At 36.5% G+C, this 13,672-nt stretch overlaps 1 protein-coding gene across 3 annotated transcripts; it reads left to right on the top strand.

The window, feature by feature from the left end:
* Nucleotides 1-1,886: 1,886 nt before the first annotated feature.
* LOC110805666 (leucine-rich repeat receptor protein kinase HPCA1) lies at nt 1,887-12,879 on the top strand. Of its 3 annotated transcripts, none has more exons than XM_056839910.1 (19): nt 1,887-2,038; nt 3,188-3,308; nt 3,417-3,488; nt 4,255-4,329; nt 4,427-4,498; nt 4,684-4,845; nt 4,942-5,016; nt 5,858-5,929; nt 6,019-6,090; nt 6,197-6,265; nt 6,422-6,496; nt 7,610-7,681; nt 7,838-7,969; nt 8,111-8,574; nt 8,669-8,809; nt 8,914-9,038; nt 10,964-11,183; nt 11,881-12,113; nt 12,208-12,879. In XM_056839910.1, the coding sequence occupies exons 6-19, from the start codon at nt 4,694-4,696 to the stop codon at nt 12,652-12,654; spliced, it is 2,349 nt and encodes a 782-aa protein (XP_056695888.1). In that variant the 5' UTR covers nt 1,887-2,038; nt 3,188-3,308; nt 3,417-3,488; nt 4,255-4,329; nt 4,427-4,498; nt 4,684-4,693; the 3' UTR covers nt 12,655-12,879. The 3 variants fall into 3 exon arrangements, with proteins under 3 accessions (XP_056695888.1, XP_021866986.1, XP_021866985.1); XM_022011294.2 differs by lacking the exon at nt 1,887-2,038 and adding an exon at nt 2,157-2,596 and having other exon boundaries at nt 8,699-8,809; XM_022011293.2 differs by lacking the exon at nt 1,887-2,038 and adding an exon at nt 2,160-2,596.
* The last annotated feature ends 793 nt before the right edge of the window (nt 12,880-13,672 follow it).

The following is a 13,672-nucleotide window of genomic DNA, read 5'->3' as shown; positions in this document are numbered from 1 at the left end:
TTTGAGGATATTAACCGACTCTTCCAACCAATGGGTTAACATGGTAACTAAGAAATATCTAAAAGATAAGCATTTGTGTAGCTATACTCCATTGTCTAACGTTTCATGGTAATGGAGGAATCTAAGAGCATCCACAATGGTAAGCTAATTTGACAATTAGCTTATTATGCCACATAAGATTTCAAGCTATTTTATTGTCTAGCTAATTTGTGCCCCAATGGCTAGCAACTAGCTTGTTATTTAAATTTATTCCACTTGTCCACTTGTCAATTAATTATTTGGCAATTTTGAGAGCTAGTTGTCAAGCAAATTAGCTTGTTTAAGCTAATTTGCTTGGCAAAGCTAATTTTTTATTTTCACTCCAATGGTCTAGCTATTAGCTTGAAACTTTTATAAATTTCAAGCTAGTCCCTAGCTACAACCATTGGAGATGCTCTAATGGCCCTACGCCCAATTTTTCGAAAAGGATTAAGATGGCAACTTGGAGATGGAAATAAGATTTCCTTTTGGTATGATAATTGGGTGTATGAGAACCCAATTATTGAGAGAACTACCCCTTCTTCACCAAATCTAGATCATACAGTTAGTTTCTTCATAACTCAAGGTAGGCAATGAGATATTCAAAAGTTGATATGTTTCCTTCCAACTGCAATAGTCACTGACGTATCCCGAGTTTTAATCCCCTCTAACCTCATCCAGGATAAGTTATTTTGGGGTCTAGCACCTAATGGGATCTTTTCAACTAAATCGGCTGCTTGTTTAGCTCGAGGTCTCTCTCTTTCCACGGAAAATAGAGTACCTCATATGTGGATATGGAAATTAAATGTACCTCCAAAACTGCAAAACTTTATATGAAATTTTTGTAGTGATGGTATTCAAACGAAAGAACGTCCTTTTAGAAGTCATGTTATAGTGCCCCTTCATTGTGAATTTTGTAACCATCATACAAAAGCCACTTCTCATCTTCTATTTGCTTGTCCTTTTGGAAAATACATTTTCCTCCAACTCCAGAGGAACGAAAATTGGCCTATACCCTCCTTTGATCCCGATCTAGACCTTTATAGTAACATCCAAAATCTAAAACAGAATGTCAGTACTGAAAATCTTAAAAAAGCACAATTGAATGGTGGTTTATAACTTTATATGGTTTATCCGCAATTCTGTTACGTTTAGACAAGAAAGCTTTAGTTCCTCTCAAGCTTGTATTCTCATTTGTAATTCCATTAAGAACTGGCGTAATTCCTTAAATCATGACATGGATGATCCCTCCTAGACTACCAATAATCTTGAGAACGTCAATCGTAATTCCGACAAAAAAACATTTTTTTTGGTCTCTCCCACCTCCAAGACACTACAAATTGAATTTTGATGGTTCAAAATATTCTAAGAATCAAACATCTTTTGGCTTTATAATTAGAGATGAAAAAGGGATCTTATTTTAGCAGGGGCTAAAGCCATCCACGTACAATAGCTACTCCATTCTCCAAGCAGAGGCCATGGGCCTAAGAGAAGACCTCAAAGGGGCTTTGTTTCTTGGTATAAAAAATTTGATTATTGAGGGAGATAATCTTGTGAGTAGTCAACTCGATTAACCGTGTTTGGCAAATACCATGGGAAATTAACAATATTATTTGTGATGAAGAGGTGGATCTTACTCTTTGGAGTCCTTATCCGTACGTCACTGCTTTCAGAAAGCCAATCAAGCGACATAATTTATGGCGAATCAGGGGCATACTACTCCAAATCTCCGTTATTGGTTATCTTCCTTTGATTCTCCGCTCTCCCTCATCATCCGAAAGAATATTTTAGGTTAGCCTATTTCGAAGGCCTAACTTAACTTTCTCTTCGTAAAATTAAAAAAAAAATAAAAAAAAATTAAAGGGGATTGTTTTGAAAATTTTCTCCTTTACAACCAAAATAAAAATAAAAAATAAAATAAAAGTTCAGTAGAGCCGTAGAGGAAGAATAAAGGCAGCTGATTGTGATAATCTGACATAATTAAAATGTCTTTCTTCTTCCCCGGGCTACAAACTTTCAGGTACGTCTCTACACATTCAACCCACGCTTTACCCACTATTTCTGTCTTAATCTTAATGTTAAGCTTAAGTTGATTTTTGTCAGAATTCCCATGGTCATGACCAACGCAATTGTAAAATGAATTAATTTTGAATATTGTTGTTGAATCATCGAAGATTACATCAATTGACAATTTCTATAAACAAAGTAAAACCCATTTGCTATTGAATATTTCTGGGTTATGGGGTATTGACAAAGTCAATCCTTTTCTTTTGCTTTCTATATTGTCTTCAGGGTGGTTGGCATTGGAAAATTGGAGTTTACTTACTAATGAATCAAGAAAAAATCTTCATTTCGTTGCCCTTTTGTTTATTAGTAATTATTTTGACCGTCTTCTTTCACACTATTTGCCTGTAGCAATTTGCTTGTATGTTGATTGTTGAGACTTGAGAGGGAGGGAGGGAAAACAATCAAACAATTAGGCAATCTGTAGTTATGAATTCAAGAATATTGGTGTTTCTGCTGTTTATATTCTCATATTATTGTTGGGTTGTTATTGCAAGAACAGATTCGGCTGACTGTAAGTTTTGATCAAAGTCACTTTGCACCATAAATTTGCACCTTTTGCTAGCTCTTTACTTAAAATTTGGTTTGTGCGTCTTTCCATAAATTACATGTTTGTTAGAAGAGTTGTGGTTAGAATTGCTCATTAGTCATTACTAAGGCAGCTGAGTGGGGCATTAAGGAGGAGGGGGTATTTTAAATCATGCTTCACTTTGTGCGGTCAATGTATCTGTAGTTTCCGTGATCGCCTTTGCTCCCAGGAATCAGGTTTTGATCATGTTTGTGCAGCTGTATTACTTTCATAGCCTGATTCAGATTATGTCTCGCTTGGGTTATGAAAGCTTTCAACTTTTTTCTTGGTTAATACATGACCGTTGTTGATTCAATCATAAAGTCAGTTCAAATGTTCTCTCAAAAAATTCAAATGCACTACTAATAGGCTGAATTGTGTAATAGATCCGATCTTCATTATATACCAGAAGTCTTTATCAGTTTATTATTAGAAGGTGTCTATGTACTTTATAAAAAGAAATGCCCTCTTACATGGAATTGGCTATCACATTTCTTATTTTTATTGATATTATATATTGATGCATTAATTGCATAGTGGCTGCATTGAGATCACTAAGAAGACAATGGCAAAACACACCACCCAATTGGGTCAGACGCGATCCATGTGGTCGGAGATGGGAGGGTATTTACTGTCATGAGTCACGCGTGATTGAAATGTGAGTACTGTTATTGATTTCTTGTAAACTATGAGTCCGTTGTTCTACATCAATAAGGTGATAGTTATGGCCCATTAACCAACTAACCCGAATTATTTGACATTGCAGTATATTACCAGGCACAAACTTAGCTGGTCCTTTACCTGAAGATATCTTGTTATTGTCGGAACTACAGACTTTGTAAGTTGTATGAATTTCATGTTGCTAAAATCACAAGCCTTAATGTCCTTGCACTCATATATCGAAGAATCTCATGATTTTAGAATCCAACCATTTTGCTGAGGTTAGCAGTGTCTATAGCATCTGGCAGTGCTGTTTATCCCTGATCTAACAGCATCATCTTATCTTAGAAAGAAAGCATGTGTAACTGGTTAAGTGTAGGTTCAGATGTTACTCACAGTGTACATGTATTCATCTTAAGGAGACTATGTAAATTGGACTTAATTGTAAAGATTTACTTATGACAAATTTGTAACAAATGGAGAAATCATACCGTCGTGATATTTTTGAGTGATTTTAGTATGAGACAATGTACTGAATGGTGAAATTATAGGTAATCTAGTTTGTCGAACTGGGTTACAGATATCCCCTGTTAGCTATTTTCAAAGAAAGTAAAAAGATCATTGGGTATCTAAAGAAGTGAAAAAATATGATTGTATATACAACTGAAGAGTGGAAACCAACTGCTGATGCTGGTTGTTCTGCTTTAAGGTTGGTAGTTTTATTTCCTATCTAGAGAAGGTAATTGTATTTGGACAATTAGACTCAAAGATGCATGATTTTACAGTTCTGACGTGTTATATGCCTACTTATGCAATACCTATTATGGTGATCAGATCTGTTTTAATACTTGAGCATCCCTTTCTTTCTGTTCTTATTATTCGTTACCTTCCCACTTCCCTCTCTGCCCCCCCTTCTAATGTTGATCAACCCTTTATACGTGTAGGGATCTATCAAACAACAGAGGTCTGACTGGCCCTCTTCCATCAAATATCGGGAACCTAAATAATTTAGTAAATCTGTAAGGAATTATGTCTTCCATCGTAGTAAGTTATTATGTGTCTGACTTACCTTTTTTATGAATATGTGATCAATCTCATCGCCTTCTTTTATTGCAGTGTTCTTGTGGGCTGTAATTTCTCTGGCTCGATTCCGGAGTCTATAGGATCACTTCAGACACTTACTCATTTGTAAGTGTCTCCATATCCTCTGTGCTCTTTACCGAAAGTAAACTTCTCCAATCTTCCACAAGACGTAGTCTGAAAACTGCTAATCATTTTCTTGGAAAAAGGGTTGACTAGCAGTCTATAAGGTATTATGTAAAAAGCATCTCAACTTATTTCCTCTCTAACCCTGGTTGTGTGATCCTTCACAGGTTTCTGAACATGAATCACTTCAGTGGAAACATACCACATTCCATTGGTAACCTTACAAATCTCATCTGGCTTGATCTTAGTGAGAACCAGCTGGATGGAACTTTACCAATTTCCAACACAACTACACCTGGCCTGGATATGCTGGTTAATGCCAATCACTTGTATGCCATCTTTTTTGCAGCATTGACTTCTTAAGAATTTTCTCAGCCTCCCGGCTTCCCTATGGGTAAATCAGTGACTATATGTTCTATGTGCAGTCATCTAGGAAATAACAGGTTCACAGGTGAAATTCCACCTAGACTTTTCAGCTCAAGGATGGCTTTGAGACATGTGTAAGTTCTTTTGAAACTGATATCTGAAATTTACTATTAATAGAGAATGTTTACGTTCAGGGTCATTACTTCCACGAGTAGTTTTTCACTTTTTTCCCTACACTGAGTTGTAAGAAATAGGCAACTGCAAAGGATTGCAAAGAACTATTTAGAACAAAAAGATTACTGAAAAACTCAAGAGAGCATCAATTTGGGACACTACAAGCTAGAAAGTGATATTCTCCATTTTCTCCTCTGTTGTAGTGATCCAGCCAAAGCAAAGGGTACTGTTCGGAATGGCTTTATTATTCTGTTAGGAGTAGCTTGAGGAAGAAACTCAGAACTGGTTAGAGGTGGAGGGAAAGGAAGTCAGAATTGTCTAAAAGTAGTATTGAGAGTTTTTATTTTGAAGGTTATTGAGAGTTTAGTTATGTACTTTGTGATGGATGAAGCCTCTTGAATGCTTGAAGATTGTATCAAATTTCTCTGATCATCATTGATCATATCATTGTCCTTTTTTGTTCCCATCTTTCTTTTTAGTCTTTTCATGTTCCAGTCTATCACACAAGAGAATAGGTAAATACCTGAATATGTTATATGTAGAAAAGACAAACTGACAAAGCTAGAATAAAAATAGCTCAATATTCTCGCAGTTTGAATAATATTCCACTTGCTTTACTCACTAGCAAGGACTAGATATCCAAGTTAATCTATCCACTATAAGCTGGTAAATTTTTTGGAGAAGCTGGCATTAAATCCATTTTGAACTGCTAGCTTTATATTTATGAAGAAAAGCTTTTTCTTGTTCTCATGCTTCGATAATTATTGATTGACTGTCTGTCTGTCTTAATGACTTGAACAGCATTTTAAATGAAAACCAGATCAATGGAAGTATTCCAGAAACACTGGGACTTGTACGGAATTTAACAGTCATGTGAGTATGTTTTAGATTTTTCAAGTGTAATTTTCTGGGAAAATTTTTCCACCATTTCAGGGAATAAATAACTTTTCTCTGGCTTGCAGTCGTTTAGACAGGAACTCCTTTAGTGGCTCTGTTCCCCAAAATTTGAGCATGCTTACCAATGTGACCGAGCTGTAAGTAGACCGACAAAAAAACTTCAATCCTTTTTGCCGCATGATTTACAATTTCAATTGTACATTTATTTTGTCCATTTTAATTTTTGATGGTACTGTATTACAGCTACTTGTCAAACAACAATTTGAGCGGCCCGATCCCTGACCTAACAGGAATGAATCACCTTACATATGTGTAAGTAGCAGAAATATCCAAACTGTTGATAGGATTACTCATTGTTATCAGCATCATTATCAAGAGGCAGCATATAACATGCTATTTCTCATTTTGAAGCTATCCACTTGAAGTATGTCATGCCTATTTTAGTTGATCACCCCCTATGTTTTGCAGAGATTTGAGTAATAATAGTTTTGAGGCAATGGCTATTCCTCGGTGGTTCGAGACTTTGCCAAATTTAACTACATTGTGAGTTTCTTTCCATCTCTTTCTGTATTTGTTATCCCATGGTGGTCAAAACACAGGGGTAAGTGAATGTTAGAAGGTGGCAACAATGATAAAATACTTTAATTGCAAGACATGCTTATGTAAGAAGATACCATGGACTTAAAGAGGTTTTTTTTATTTATGTTGAAAATACAAAAAACATATTTCTAACTTTTAAGCTTCATATTGCTCCCTCCTCCCGTACCATTGAGACCAGAAGGTAGAGCCTTTTTTTTAATAACAGCCAGAAGGTAACGCCTTAGTAGGTGGTATTGGGATTATGTTAATGTTATGAGGGCTACATAAGGAATGACCATAGGAAAAGGCGCATCATGATGTTGTAAGATATCTCACCCATTACATGACTGGATAGGCAATTATTCAGCTCTGGATAAGTGTTGAGCTGTTGACTAAATCAAAGATGTTATTTAGCTGCGCTTTGCTTCTCACTCCCTGTGAATCAGTCGACCAATACATCGTACCTTGAGCAGGGCTTCGTCGGAGGCACAAAGGCACGACATGGTTGTTGGGTTGTGTTAAAAGTAAGTGTGAGTATTGTGTCCAATATCGAAAGATGAAGCAAAAAGCTTCTAGTTTATAACTTAAGTGGGCTACTCCTCCTATTGCCAATTGGTTTTAGGATGGAACCTCACTTGGACTCTGCTCGTGGGCTTCTGTTTCCTCTTTGATTCCCCCGGTTGCATTCTGTTATACATCGTATATGAGAAATATGATAGAATAGTCGTTTGTAAAGGTAAGGAATAGGTGGAAAAGAATCAGTTTTGTGCAAGCAATATATTATTTTCAGTTAAATTTGGGATACCAATTTCTTCATTGTAAGGTCATGAGAGACACGTTTTATTTGAGGGTTTTTTCTAGACTCTGCAATAGAAAAGTTCATGCTGATCTGGTATTCTGGTCTTCTGGAGTGTTAATTTCTGAGACCCTTGTTTCTTCCTGTATCATATATATTTGAGGATGTTGTGACAACGGTGGCAACTGGCAAGATCAGTAGAGCAATTGGCATGGTATTTACATTTCTGTTAAATTGCCAGCTTTCCCTGTGTGTCTGATCTATTGGTTATGAATTTGCAGGATTATGGAAAACACTAGATTAGAAGGGAATATATCGACGACACTGTTCAGCGGTCCGCAACTACAAACTCTGTGATTTCTCTTTCCTTTTCTATCTTCTTTCTGCTTTTCTCTTTCCTTCAGCTTGATCTTGATATTTTCCTCAAAAATGTGTATGCTAGATGTACCTTAGGTTCATTGTGCTCTTAAATTGATAATGAATTATGAACTTTTCATATTTGATCACAGGGTACTAAAAGATAACCAGCTTAATGGGACTGTGGAAATTCCTGCCAACATCAGTAGGAATCTCCGCCTTTTGGATTTTCGGAATAATTCCATTGATGGTTTTAGTTCCAGAGTATACAACAGGAGCGTTATGTAAGCATTTAACCTCTATTCCTTGCATCCTTTACATGGTTCCTTTTGACCTTAGAATTCTGATGGTCTTGTTACATGATAAACATACTACCTTTTTTGCTCCAATAATTAATTGAATATTTTACATCTGATCTTGTGCAGGCTTGATGAAAATCCTTTCTGTCTGAGGCCAGAAGCTGCAGGAATCTGCATTGCTGTCCAACCTTCAACATATTTAAACTTCATACCACTACAGAATTGTGCCCCTCATACTTGTTTTGCAGATCCAGTACTTGGACCTGATTGCAGACGTCCTTACCTCGGTAACCTGGTATTCAGATCATTCAGCTTTTCGGATCTGGAGAACATGCTCTACTACGCCTTTCTAACAGACACTTTGCACCCTCTTCTTGCATCTCGAGTAACAATTGATAGAGTGTGTTTAGTGAGTTCAATGATAGATACAAACGGGTACCTTGTATTGAACATAGCGTTCTTTCCTCCTGATGGAGATTACTTTAATCGAACTGGTATTTCTACGGTTGGGAATGTCCTCAATAATCATATTTACGACTCTCCATATGGGCCGTATTACTACATTGATATGCCTTATACTGCCTTTCCAGGTGATTACAACTTTACCTAAATTGAGGGTACTCTTTAAGAAATTATTTGTTCTCTCGTTTTCCTTCTCTCAATACTCATTTGAAAATTCTACAGAACAACCCAAGAACAATGCTCTTATTGTAGGGATAACAGTAAGTGGCTTTGTGCTTGCGGTGTTAACAATCTATGCTGGAGTTTATGCGTATCGTCAGAAGAAAATAGCTCAGAGAGCTACTAAATTAAACAATCCTTTCTGTAAGATCTTCCATTAATTATAAGCTGTTAATTTAATCATTGTGTTTATTTTGTTTTCATGAGTTTAAGCTTACTAGTCTCTCTTGCTTTCTATGTGAACGCAGTATCCTGGAACAGAGGTAACGTTCCTCAATTGGATGGAGCTAGGTGGTTCTCATTTGAAGATGTTAAACAGTGCACCAGTAATTTTTCAAGTGGAAGTGAGATTGGAGTTGGAGGTTACGGGAAGGTAGATGTTGTTACCCCTGTTTTCCCCTTTGTTTGATTGGCTTAAAAAAATGTCATCTTCATTTAGGGTAAATTGTTTTTTACCACCTAAAAAAATTGATAAATTGTTTTTTACCACCTAAAAAAAATAAAAATTGTCTTTTACCACCTAAAAATAAAATAGAAATTGTTTTTTACCACCTCTTAACCGGAAAGATGGATGAAATGTTATGCGGACCCATTTCGACGATTATATTTTTTTATTTCATTCTCTTCTCCCACGATTTTCATGTATGTTAGCTACCATTTTCCCTTACTTTCCATTAATTCACAACATTTTCGTCCATTTTGTAGTTAAGAGGTGGTAAAAGACAATTTTTATTTAACTTTAGGTGGTACAATACAATTTTTATTTTTTTAGGTGGTAAAAAACAATTTTTCGATTCTTGTAGGTGGTAAAAAACAATTTAACCTTTAATTTATGTTAGAAAACGTCTCTGTATAGATTGGAATACCTCATCATGGAGTGATTAGGATCATACTTCTTCCATTGATGGAATTCTTTAGTCTTTGCATTATTATTGGTCTATTAGGTCAGTTCTCCACAGCTTTGAGAATGCCAATTGGAAGTTCATTGATAACAATTACGGAGTACCAAACTTACAGTTCTCTCTCAAAAGGAAGAACTGAGTCTTTTCGTATGGCTTCAAGAGTTCAAGCAGTCTTTCCCCAGCATTAAAGAAAGATTAATTTCTTTGATTCGTTTCAAGTTTGTCTCATGCGCTAGGCTCATACCTCCTATCACATTTTATCTCCTTTTGCATTATAGCTGTGAAATGTTTGGAGTTATGAAGTTTTCATACAACAACAACAACAACAACAACAAATCCTTAGTCCCAAAATGTTTTGGGGTCGGCTGACATGAATCGTCGTAGGAGTTATGAAGTTTTCATATCAGGCTAAAAATTGAAATTGGATACTGACAAATGAATTGGTTTGACTGAGTCAATGAGGTAATCATTGCTTCACAATCTGAGAGATTCCATGGTCTTTATTGTATTTAGAAAATGGGAGTTTCTCAAAGCATTGTAAAGTGAACCTTGAACGTCTTGCAACCTCATTTAGTAAGTTATATTCATCACAAATTGAATCTCAATGGTTTCTTTGTTTTCTTAAGCATGTTGTTGGAATTGGTGACTCGGTTAATCGAACAGAGTTTCAAAACACAAGTTCAACTTAAAATCAACATATCTCATGATCTACCCATTTGTTTGAGGTGAAAGCTTGTTTCAATAGCTTTCCAACATCGGGTTATAAGCTCGTTTTGGATAAGAGAGAGTTATGTCAATATTACGAAGAGCTCTCCAGAAGTAGGGGTGTGCGGGCGCACAGGTAAAGTATACACCCGCACAAATAAGGCAGTAGCTAAATCGACTCTCGTGCGCTCACACGGGTGTAAGTGTGCGCCTGCACGCGAGGGTTTGTCGGGTTTTGCTCTATTTTAAACCGGGTTTGTGGTTCGTTTATTGAACTAGTATACATACCTTTTTGGGGTTGTAAACAATCCACAAAAAAGAGAGAAAGCTAGGGTTTATAAAGAAGTTATTCATTGTGTTCACTCTTGTGCTTGTGTGTGATACTTAGAGAGAGGATTTGCTCAATACTTTTGTGAACTCTAATTCTAAATCAATACAACATAGTCTCCTAGTTTCGGGGATTGGTAGAAGGATTTTCCCACCTCCCAAATATTGTGTCATCTTGCATTCAGTTTTCTTAGTTGTTCCAATTTGTTCTTTCATAATTACTCCAACAATTCCCGATTGCTCTAACACATTTTCTATTTTGTTGGTTTGTGTCAATTTGAAGTCTTCTAGATAGAATTATTAAATTTTAGTTTAGTGTATTCCATGGCTGATTGAGTGACTCCTCACATTTTACTCTCGGCAGGTTTACAAAGGAAAACTTGTGACTGGAGAACTAGTAGCAATAAAAAGAGCTAAACAGGGATCAATGCAGGGCGCCTTGGAGTTCAAAACTGAGATTGAACTCTTATCTAGGGTTCATCACAAAAATGTTGTCAAACTAGTTGGCTTCTGTTATGATAAAGGTGAACAGATGCTGATCTATGAATATGTTCCAAATGGGAGCTTGAGAGAAGCTCTTTCAGGTATAATTTCGGTTCCCCTAAGACAAAAATGAACTGCAACTAGAAACATATGTTTAAATCTAATCCTTGAAATGATCTGAGCACAAAATCATTGAGATGGCATAACTTGAATAGAGCCCAATCTTGTTGCATATGCGTTCCTTTCAACTTCATGATGGTTGTTAAGCTCTATATACACAGTAATAAAGAGGAGCGGTCTTGTTTTCTACATTTCGACTTCAATTCCAAGATGCCGTTAATTTTTTTTTGCTATTTCTTGTTTAAGAATTAAGACATTTTTCTTCTTTTGAAGCCTTTCTGCAATCTAACACTGATTCTAATATATGCTACTTACCGTGTTCAAAGATGTTGCCTACCCCATTTATCTAGAATCTCATTGGCATATAAGGAACTAAAACCAATTAACCAAACAAGCATCACCAATTCTTAAGAGGAGTGTCTTATACTTCGTGGTAAAGTTTGCTTGAGATGGACACTTAGATATGAATTTACTGCATATACTAACTGGTCAATTCTTGCTTACTACACACACACACTATGCAACCAATTAGTACTCAACTACCTAATCAGTCCCCCAATGATATCACTTGAACACAGTCATTCTGATATTTCTGACGTCCGAATAATCTTGAGAGATAGGGATGCTTGTCTTTACAATGTCGCGTGAAGGTTTTAATTTCTTATTATCCAATTGCAGGGAAATCTGGAGTTAGATTAAATTGGATAAAGAGGCTCAAAGTAGCCCTTGGTGCAGCTAGAGGTCTGACATACTTGCATGAGCTTGCTGACCCACCCATTATACACAGGGACATTAAATCAGACAATATCCTACTGGGTAATCACTTGAATGCAAAAGTGGCTGATTTTGGTCTGTCCATACCTTTCAGTGATCATAGAGGTCAGGTGGCCACCCAAGTCAAAGGGACATTGGTTAGTCCTCAATGCCTATGCAATTATCTTTCCTATAACATATACGAAGTACTTTTAACCAATTATTTTGATGATTACTTTTGATGTGATGCAGGGGTATTTGGATCCAGAATACTATATGACACAAATATTAACTGAGAAGAGTGATGTCTATAGCTTTGGAGTGGTGATGTTGGAGTTGGTGACTGGAAGGATGCCATTGGAGAAGAACACGTATATTGTCAGAGTAGTAAGGGAGACATTGAAGGAGACAGGGGGCGTATACAGCCTTGTAGACCCCGCCATTCGTTCAGACACTCTGATTGGTACGGAGGAATTTGTGAAACTGGCAATGAGGTGTCTTCAAGACACAGGAGATGAACGACCTTCAATGAATGAAGTGTTGAAAGAGATAGAGAAAATGATTGAAGCAAGTGATCTGAACATTGATGTTGAATCAACTACCACGTCAGCAAGTTTCGATGTAGAAAGAGAGAGTGGTAATCCTTATAGCAGCAGTGCCTCCTTTGATAGCAGAATGAGCAGCCCTTTTCTTAGATGAGTGTAGAAGAGAACCCTTTGTATAAATTTTCTCTATTTGGTGATTGCTTCACTCTGATTCATCTTTGTATTGGAGCCTTGAGACTTCTCTGGCCTTTTTATATTTTGATAGGTTAATGTAGTGTGTATAGGATTATAGGAAGACATTTTTGTACATACTAGAAAACACTATGATATCGCCAACAAAAATATTGAATTTCAACTATATAAAAAGCTTCAGCAACAATCGGAAACTAAGCTGCCTGCCGGAGAAGAAGAAAGGCTCAAAGAGATGGCTGACGATGGTAGCCGGATCAGAAGTGTTGAGCACCGTCAACCTTCTTGGATCTGGTTGTTGTGTGTTGCTTCTCTTTCTTCTCTCTTTCTTTAAACTAGGGTTTGATTTGTGGGTAAAACGGGTTCAGGTGGGTATAAGATTCTAGGGGTGTGGAATGAAATCCTCATCGTATAGGACTCCATTCCAAATATTCCTAAATAAACAATAAAATGAATGAAATGAATTCTAAATTTCTAACTCCATTCCAAGTTCTAAATTGCGCAACCAAACGACCTTTTAGATATGGCCCAAAAGGAGAAGTATGGCTGATAAATTGATAATGACGAATGAGCCAGCCCGAGCATGGGTTATCCTGTAAATAAAATGATTTCAGATAATTTATTCAATTGCAAGGTAAGCTTTAAATAGATAGAGTACAAGCTAAACCTAATGTAACTAGACTCCTATACTTACGTAACTAACTGAAAAAGATTACACTAGATAAAAGGAAGACCAAAACTAATTATGCTAAATAGGAGGAGGACTACAACTGATGTAGCTAAGTCCTCATTGACTAGAATTACAGCAAAACAAATAATCAGAATAATTAAAAATAGATATTTTCAATTATTCCTTAATATCCCCCTCAAATTGGATGGTCGGTTGACTAGACCAATTTTGGACAGCAAGGTAGAGAGTCTTGTCACATCAAGAGGCTTTGTTAGTGCATCAGCAATTTGATCATCTCCTGCAATGTGTTGAA

Source organism: Spinacia oleracea, chromosome 1 (assembly GCF_020520425.1).
Source record: "Spinacia oleracea cultivar Varoflay chromosome 1, BTI_SOV_V1, whole genome shotgun sequence".
In the NCBI taxonomy this organism is placed as follows: Eukaryota; Viridiplantae; Streptophyta; class Magnoliopsida; order Caryophyllales; family Amaranthaceae; genus Spinacia; species Spinacia oleracea.
Note: the sequence above shows the minus strand (reverse complement) of the source record. Positions and strands in the feature narration are given on the sequence as shown.

Coding starts and splice junctions, on each gene's coding strand:
- LOC110805666 (XM_022011293.2), top strand. CDS start 2,512: ATGAATTCAAGAATATTGGTGTTTCTGCTGTTTATATTCTCATATTAT. Junction 2,597..3,187: donor AAGAACAGATTCGGCTGACT/GTAAGTTTTGAT, acceptor TTAATTGCATAG/TGGCTGCATTGAGATCACTA. Junction 4,499..4,683: donor CTTCAGACACTTACTCATTT/GTAAGTGTCTCC, acceptor GATCCTTCACAG/GTTTCTGAACATGAATCACT.